At 29.7% G+C, this 8,659-nt stretch overlaps 1 protein-coding gene across 1 annotated transcript in view; it reads left to right on the plus strand.

The window, feature by feature from the left end:
• Positions 1–932: 932 nt before the first annotated feature.
• LOC106468166 (soma ferritin-like) overlaps positions 933–8,659 on the plus strand; it is a 13,436-nt gene continuing 5,709 nt past the window's right edge. The window contains exon 1 of the mRNA XM_013928577.2: positions 933–1,142. Coding sequence (XP_013784031.1) covers positions 1,038–1,142 — 105 coding nt within the window. The 5' untranslated portion in view covers positions 933–1,037. The remainder of the gene's footprint in view (positions 1,143–8,659) is intronic.

The following is an 8,659-nucleotide window of genomic DNA, read 5'->3' on the forward strand; positions in this document are numbered from 1 at the left end:
TTATTCCTATAGACTATTCTCGTATATTTGCTAATGATGGAATATGTATAATTTCGAAACGTTTAACTATTAAAAATATTTACAATTGTTGTTGAGTCTCTAATCTTCATTATTAGATTTCGTTTTCGACCTAATGAACCAATTACTAATTATAATCATGCTTCACCAGCTTATAAAAGACGTTCACACCAGAACAACTGTTGTTGTAATAAATGTCTCATATAAATATTGTTCCGACCGCACCCATATTTTTTGTGTCCCATCTGGCCTGATAAGTTCTGTATTGAGTAAAACGCGTTTGGCAGTAGATATTGCGAACATAATATAGTTTAAATACTATTGCACACATGAGTGTCTGCAGAATTTATTCCAGGTGAGGACAAGCTTTGAAATTTTAATGCGATGCTCTGGCTGATTATAGTTTATTTATGCAAACCCGATTTTGTCATTTATATTTCAATAGTATTATTTTCTAATACATTGTTTTAAAATAAATTATTAAAATAAACTTTCTACTGCAATTCTGTGGGGGAGGGGGGGGCAACGCCCTTGCCCAGTCCTTAGGACACCCATGATTACACACTTTTCTTTTCTTTTTTGAAAAAATATGGGACTGAATAAAGAAGGTAGTATTAAAAATATAACAAGGCTAATGTTAATATTCTAAGACAAGTATAATTAATCGTAATCATGCTTCGAACTGAGGATATATATTTGTTTTTTACATAGTGGCATATTAAATTAATATATCATAAAATCATGTGTATAGTATAATAACAAATATAATAATTAGTATTCGACTATAAAATACCCGGGTAATGGAGCTTTCACAGTGTATCTAAAAAAAATTAAAAATGGTATTTTCGACCGCATAAATATCTGAATATTATGCTAGAGTCAGTATAGTGCCTTGCACGTCCTTCAAACCAATCGAATACGCTTTTAAAGAGCACTTGGAATTACGTAAGGCTATAGGTAGCGCTGTTGAAAACCCTTTATAATAAACTTTCGAAATTTTAAAACATTTTGAGATTAATATGGCGAACACTCAACCTCGTCAGAATTACCACGCTGAATGTGAAGCGGGTGTTAACAAACAAATTAACATGGAACTTTATGCTAGCTACGTTTATCAATCAATGGTAAAGTTATTTTATTAGAACCTCTATTGCTTAGGCCTAACTTTAAGTTTGAATGGCAAGTGATAGAAGTGCTAAACTAACCCTAGTATTTTATAATTTTTATCCTAAGATATTATTAATGGGATTTATATTATAAATTATATGCTAAACATTGAGATACTTATTTCTTGGAGGGGGACTGTTTGTTATGGTGAACATATTCAAGATAATGTCTGTATCAAACTCATTCTATGCATTAATAATACTAGACTGCAGGTATGATGGGAGAGTTGAAACTAAAACTAGTAAAATATAAAATATCAAGGAAATTGGTCAAACAGGAAATTAGGACATCAAAAAGGATGTATTAAAAAATGTTGGCTGAAGTTTAAATACATTAAATGATTAAGGGTAAATAATATGTTAGGATGGGGTAGGACCTTTGACGGATGATAAAAAACTAAAATAGAGATTCTTGTATCTGATGATTCTAAGATAGCTGGGTTATTAAATTTTGCCTTTTCTTCAGTTTTTACTAATACAGATTTAAGCAATATACCTCATCTTGAACAGTTGATAGATGGAAATAAGATGATCACATTAATTCTAAGCTTGTTAACAAAAACTCCGGAAGTTTAAAGAATGATAATACTTCTGGGCCAGGTGATGTTTTCTCAAGTTCAAGCCACAAAGTATTTGGAGAGGTTAAGGATTGGATAAGTGAGACACTTGCAGCTAATTTTTGTAAGTCCATGAATTGTGATGGAGAAGAGATAATTGTTTGCTTTACTTCTTTATTTACTGTTCCATGTTTTAAGAAAATAACTTTAAGAACTTATTTGTAAATAGTAATAATTTTTATACATATATAATGTATTATAACTGAAATGTGACTGTTTTACAAGATACTAGTCCACTAAAACAACACTAAGACAGATCACTTGCTAAAGGCCAGTTTTATACTATTGGGTACAGTAACATGAGTGCACATGCTCTGCTTGATTGCAATTTCAATAGTGTTAGCCAGGCATGACTAAGAAACAAAAAAAAAAAAAACAATGTACTTTAATTTTCTCACTAGAGCAGAGAGATCTATGTTGTTTCAGCTTTTAGTGTAATGACTGTGTTCTTTTACCAGCTAGAAATGAACTTTTGATTTCTTAACAGTTTTCATGCCATTACAGCTTGTGTATAATTATAGTATAACTTCTGAGGAGGGTTTAACAATTAATACAGGCTCGGTCCCTGGGTCCAACCTCGTAACCATTTTTGTGCTTATTATAGTTTACATGCTATAACTTTTAAATTAGTAAGTGTATGATAATGAAATTTGGCACATTATCAGTAAACATTACAATGCTTTTATACCCAAAATATCAAATGTTTTTTATTAAGTCTTAAAAGTTTGTTAAGCAATGTTTTTCTCGTGCCTTTTTTTCTTTTCGCATGTTGCCTATCCTACATGCAAAGTAATTTTCATTTTGAGATTAAAAAGACTTTTATGCATCAGAAAATTTTCAAATTTCACATGCGAAATCTTTATAATGTTCAGATAGTTATAAACTATTTCTTAAGAAAAATGTATATTTTATCTGTTATTTTCACTGTACGGGTTTGGTAGATTTGACCAATCTTCTAACCACCACAAAAAAAATAGGAAATAATTATAAATTATGCCTCTTTCATTTTAGACTGACAACAGGTTATAACACTAAAACAAAAATGTGTTTAGACTAAATAGCTTAAATCTCATAACATTATATATATATATATTTTTTTTTTTTTATTATTATTTTGACCTTTCAGCCATGTCTGCCTAACAATACAGAAGTTACAATGATGCGGCACATTTGCTCTTATGTTATCGTATCCAATAATATAAAACTGACCTTTAGTCTTTACAAAGTGACCTGTCTTGGTTGGGTTTTAGTAGACTAGTATTTTGTAAAATACAGTCACATTTCCATTATTATACATTATATATGTATATAGATTATTAGTATTTAGAAATAAGTTCTTAAAATTATTTTCCTTAAAACATAAACAATAAATAAGTAAAGCAAACAATTCTCTCTTCTAGTTACGATCTTTGTACTCAGTTGTTGCTTGATGCAAGTTGCTAAGCCTTTTAAAATTTTGTATGTGGATATGAAATGAAATAATTTTCTTCAGGTTTTATATATACAGTTGAATAACCAAAAAATCAAATTACTATATCAATGCCATAGAACTCCACTATAATTTATCAAGCTTAGTAACTAAGCTGTATTTGAGTTTAAAAAAAATATGAAATTTCAAGCAGACTAAAGACACAACCTACCTCCTTGAAATCTTGGTCCAAAAGAATAAGATGGCATCCTAACACATGAAAATGGCTGAAAAAGCCACTAGGGGAACATTCTGAGCTTTGGATTGGTTATTTGCAGCTCGTATATTGAAGTAAGTGTATATAAGGGACTGTTTCCAAAAATTGAAAGAGATTGAGCAGGGCCACTGTATTTGATTCAGTACATGGGTAATATTTCAGCAAATACAAACGATATGAGGTTCTTATTTTATATTCTAGATTGTCAATATCAGTAATTTGAGTTCCTAATTCGTAAAACTGTAGTATTTTGACATCACAAATATCGATTTGAACCAGTGCTGCATTCAACATACCACGTGACACACAAAAAAATCTATATTTAACTGTTTATTTTTAATATTTATTTTTAAATTAAGAAATTAAATAATGTATAATACTAAAATTTAAATTAGTCTACAGTTTGATACAAAACTTATTGAAATAAATTCATGAAATAGTAGTTAAATAAAATTTTAATGCAGTCAACAAACATAATGACATGGCCTTTGACCCATGACCCATGTGGACCATAAGGCCCAGTTAAAACTGGTAGTGAGATATTAACTTGGTAAACAATTTTTTTTATTAGAGAATTTTTTGTAACTAGTTTCCTATCATTTATTGTTTTTTGTATTTTTTTTAATATTTTGCCCTCTAAAGTAAATTTGGAGCTTTGCTCTTACTTTATTTTATTTCTGATTTACTCATAAGTCTCTGACATAATTATACTATAAAAAGAAAAAAGTTAAAGCAGTATAGAAATTAAACATTCTAGGAAGAACTGGATGATTAACTCAATCACTATAATTTATTTCCTGTAAGCATTGATTAATATCATAATAAAAAAAAAAAAAAAATTAGTGTTTCTGATTATTTTTGTTTTCAATTACTCCAACTATTCAAGTTATCAAAATATTGCCATTATGATTTCACATTATTTTTTAGCAATTCATGTTCATTCAGTCTACTTGTTTAATGTTTTGACTCCCAAAAATAAACTAAATGAAATTAGTGTTTCAACTTATTACTATTTGTGATTATTTTAACTATCCAAGTAATTGAAATATTGCCATTATAATTTTCTTTTTTTTTATTAATTCAAGTGAGTTAAACTTCAAGTCAGGGTAGATCTGTGATTATTGTTTTCAAATTCGAGGGCCGTGAGCCTAATTCCTGTTGCCACCAATTATGCTTGCCCTTTCAGCTGTGCAAGAATATTTATTTCTTTGATTTTGAGTTATGGCAAAGATACTGAATGTTAAGGCTATCTGCCTCTGACCTAAATTTTTGAACTGCCAACCAGAGGGACAACAACAGTACCCACTGACAATTCTTGGACTACTCTTTTTACCAACAAATAATGGGATTCATTATAACATGACAGCTATTACTACTTCCATTGGCATGACAGTATGCACGCACACACACACACACACACACACACACACACACACACACACACACACACACTGGTTATTACCTATGTAACCACAGCTTTAACTTAATATATTGTCTACTTATTACAAATCACAAACGTAACCAGTGGTACTCAGAGTAAGATTGCTTTAATAAGAAAGTTATGGCAAGTTGATATTCATCATTTTTTATTTGCTTAAAGTGTTGATTCTTGAATAACTTGCTCATTTAATTTAACTGGTTTTTTTTAGAAACTACTATGCATGTACAGATAACAATGTAACAATGTTAAGTCTTTAACATATTTAAACGGACAGTACTCCTATTTAATCACAACTAACTCTAGCTAGATAGGGTAGATTGGAAGGCCCTGAAAAGGGGAAAAAAAGTTTGGCTGTCATCATATGCCACTTAGTTTACTGTCATAAGCAGTATTTTAAATTTTTTTTTTTATTTTTTACTTTCCCAACACACTCATTTGGTTATATAGTTTTTCCAGCCTGTACTTTAAAAATGTAAATGCATTAACCATTTTAACATGTTCTTTCTAAGTTTTATACTTATAAAATTGTTTATTATTTGCTGTTTTCACTCTGATAATGGAACTAGAAGAATATTCTTAAACGTGTGTAATTAAAGATTTTTGTGATATAATAATTTAAATATTTCTTAAGACTTTGATTTCTACCTTGTAAATCATTTTAATCTGTAAAAAGTTCATCTAGTATTATTGCAGATTTTCTTGACAACTAGTAAACCTTGTACTATTTATTTTCACTGAATTATGTATTATCTATCACACACTGACTAGAATCTTTACTAGTTTTATCACATGAAATCTAAGGATAATTATTTCAGACAAAAAATTAGTTTTAAAAAGTATTCTTGTGAAAATTTGTAGGAATAATTCTATGGACAGTATTAATTGTATTTTCAGCTTGTTACAGGTTTTGTAGTGTTTTGCCTATGTGATACATTTTCATGTACAACAGTATAGGATTAAAAAAGTTAATTAATCCCATACTGTTATACCTGAAGATGCCAATCATGTTAAACAAAGGATTGTTAAAAAATGACTTTTTAAAAGAAACTCAAAATGAGCTGAAATTATGAAGACTACTCTCATGTGAGGAAAGTTGATTAGTTGAATGTATTAATGAACCTGATGTTTAAATCAGTGGTTCAAATATTACATTGCTATAGAAAAATAAATACTGCTAAATCTATGATGACATATTTTGCAATGAGTCAATTCTTAACACCATACAAATAATTTATATTATTGATGGTGAGCATTGTTATTGATTGTCAAATTTACACTAGAAATCCTAATAAAAACCATGAAATAATTCTTGAAATTCATGAAAATATTCTGGAAAAAATTAGGAGTTATTCTTGAATTTTTTTCTGTTAAAAGCATGGGAACCATGGGATTTGCTTGACATATTGATTGAGAATGGTGAAATCATATTGAATGCCTTCTGTAACAATTTTTGAAACCCGGCATTAGTTGTGATTCACTAGGAATAGTGAGGCTAGTTTTGTTCTTTGTTTTTTAAAAAAAAAAGGATATGACTACAGAAGAGAGAATATGTTGGAAAGATAAGCTGTTATAATGTTATAGATTTTTGAATATTTAATATTAGTATTATCAATTGTAGTGATTTGGGTTGAATAGCAAAAAGAATAACTAGATTTAGTAAGATTGGTAAATATAAAGAGTAGGGTTAAAGTTTTAAAATCGAGCTTAGTGGTTTAATCTGTACTACAACATTAGATTAGGCTTAGTACATGTGGTACTTTTAGGCTTAGCTGTAATTCATCTTGCTGGTAAGTCATGAAACAGGTTAGAAATATTGTTTTATTAAACAGATACAATCTTAAAAACTAGTTAATCATCTAGATGGTTTTTGGAAACTATTCAAAATGGTTTTCTTCACCAATTGTGTAAGGAACCTAATAGAAACAATGCTATTGTAGGTTTACTGTTAACTTCTAACAGAAATTGTTGAGAGGGTGGAAATTGAGGAACTTTTAGGTGCAAGTGCTCATTGCCCTATTAGGTTTGATGTTTTGCTAGGTATGGAGATCAGAAATGATATCATTTTGGCTACAAGTTTTAAAAAAAAATCAAATTTTGAAGGTATGTGAAAAGAATTATCTGTTGTGAATTGGGCAGCTGAGTTTTATGAAGAAACTAATCAAATAATGAAAATTTTTAGATATTCAAGATAAACATATTCCCTGTAGAAAGAAAGGGTAGCTGCAAATAAAAAACCAAAGTTTGCTCAAAAAGGATAAGAGAAAAAATTAAAGAAAAGCATCACAAGTTTAAGAAATTTAAATTGACTGGTATGATGGGAGATTTAGAAGATTATAGATGCTCAAGAAAGTTGGTCAAACAGGGAATTAGGACATCAAAAAGGATTTATGAAAAAATGTTGACTGGCAATGTAAAATTTAACAGGATTTATTTAAGTACATTAAGGGTAAACAATGTTAGAATGGGGTAGGACTTGCATCTGTTGGTTATGAGATGGCAGAGTTATTACATTCTGCTTTATTTTCAGTTTTTACTAATGAAGATTTAAGCAGTATTATTCATCTTAAACAGTTGGTAGATGGGGAAAAGATTGGACAATATGATTGCATTAATTCTGAGCTTATTGAGAAAAATTGGGAAGTTTAAACAAATGATAATGCTTCTGGGCTAGATAGTATTTCCTCAAGGGTTTTGAAGGATGTTAAGGATTGAATATGCAAGTCACTTGCAACTATTTTTTGTATGTTCTTGAATATTGGGCAGATACCAAAAAATTGGAAGTTAGCTTATGTTACTCCTGTTTTTAAGGGAGGTAATAAAAATTATTCCAGTGAATATGGGCCTATTAGTCTTGCATCAGTTGTTGGAAAAGTTTTGCAAAGTCATTTAACAAAGTTTAGAATTTTATTGAATAGTCAACATGGTTTCACTAAGGGAAAATATCTTTTACATATCTTTTGACATTCTTTGAAAAGGTTACTACTTGTGTAAATGAGGGTAAGGGTGTAGATTTGACGAGGTGCCACATAAAGGCTTATAATAATAATAATAAATAAATAAAAGATAGGGCCTTTGCTCTTTTTGATTTACATCAGACATAGATAAAGGAATGGTCAATAAATTACTTAAATTTGATGATGATATTACGGTCTTGTGAAGAGGATGCTGCTTCTTTACAGCAGGATTTAGATCATTGAGTGAGTTGGGCAAATATATGGCAGATGGGTTTTAATTGCAATAAATGAAAGATAATGCATGTGGATTATCATAATTTGAATTATAAGTATAATTTGTATGGGGATAACTTTAACAGTATCATGGAAAAAAAAAGGGATCTTGGTGTGATGTTTGATCAGTCTTTTAAGCTATTCAAGCAGTGTGCTGTTGCTAGTAGAGCAAATAAGATTATAGGTTGTATGTACAGAAATATTGAATACAAGTCTAAAGAGGTTATAATTTCATTTTATAGGTCACTTTAAAAGTAGGTTGTTCAGTCTTGGGCTCTTTACCTTAAGAAAGGCATTAAATTGTTGGAAAGGGTTCAGAGGAGGGCTACTAGAGTGGTGCCTGAGATGAAGAGATTGTCATAGGAGGAAAAGTTAAGATATCTGAAATTGTTTTCTCTTGAAAAAAAGAAGAATAAGGGGGGATCTGATTGAGATGTTTAAAGTTGTAAAGGGAATTGGCAGTGTTGATGCAATCATCTTTTTTTCATACTTAATGGTAAGAATA

This window comes from Limulus polyphemus, unplaced genomic scaffold (genome assembly GCF_000517525.1).
Source record: "Limulus polyphemus unplaced genomic scaffold, Limulus_polyphemus-2.1.2 Scaffold2899, whole genome shotgun sequence".
In the NCBI taxonomy this organism is placed as follows: domain Eukaryota; kingdom Metazoa; phylum Arthropoda; class Merostomata; order Xiphosura; family Limulidae; genus Limulus; species Limulus polyphemus.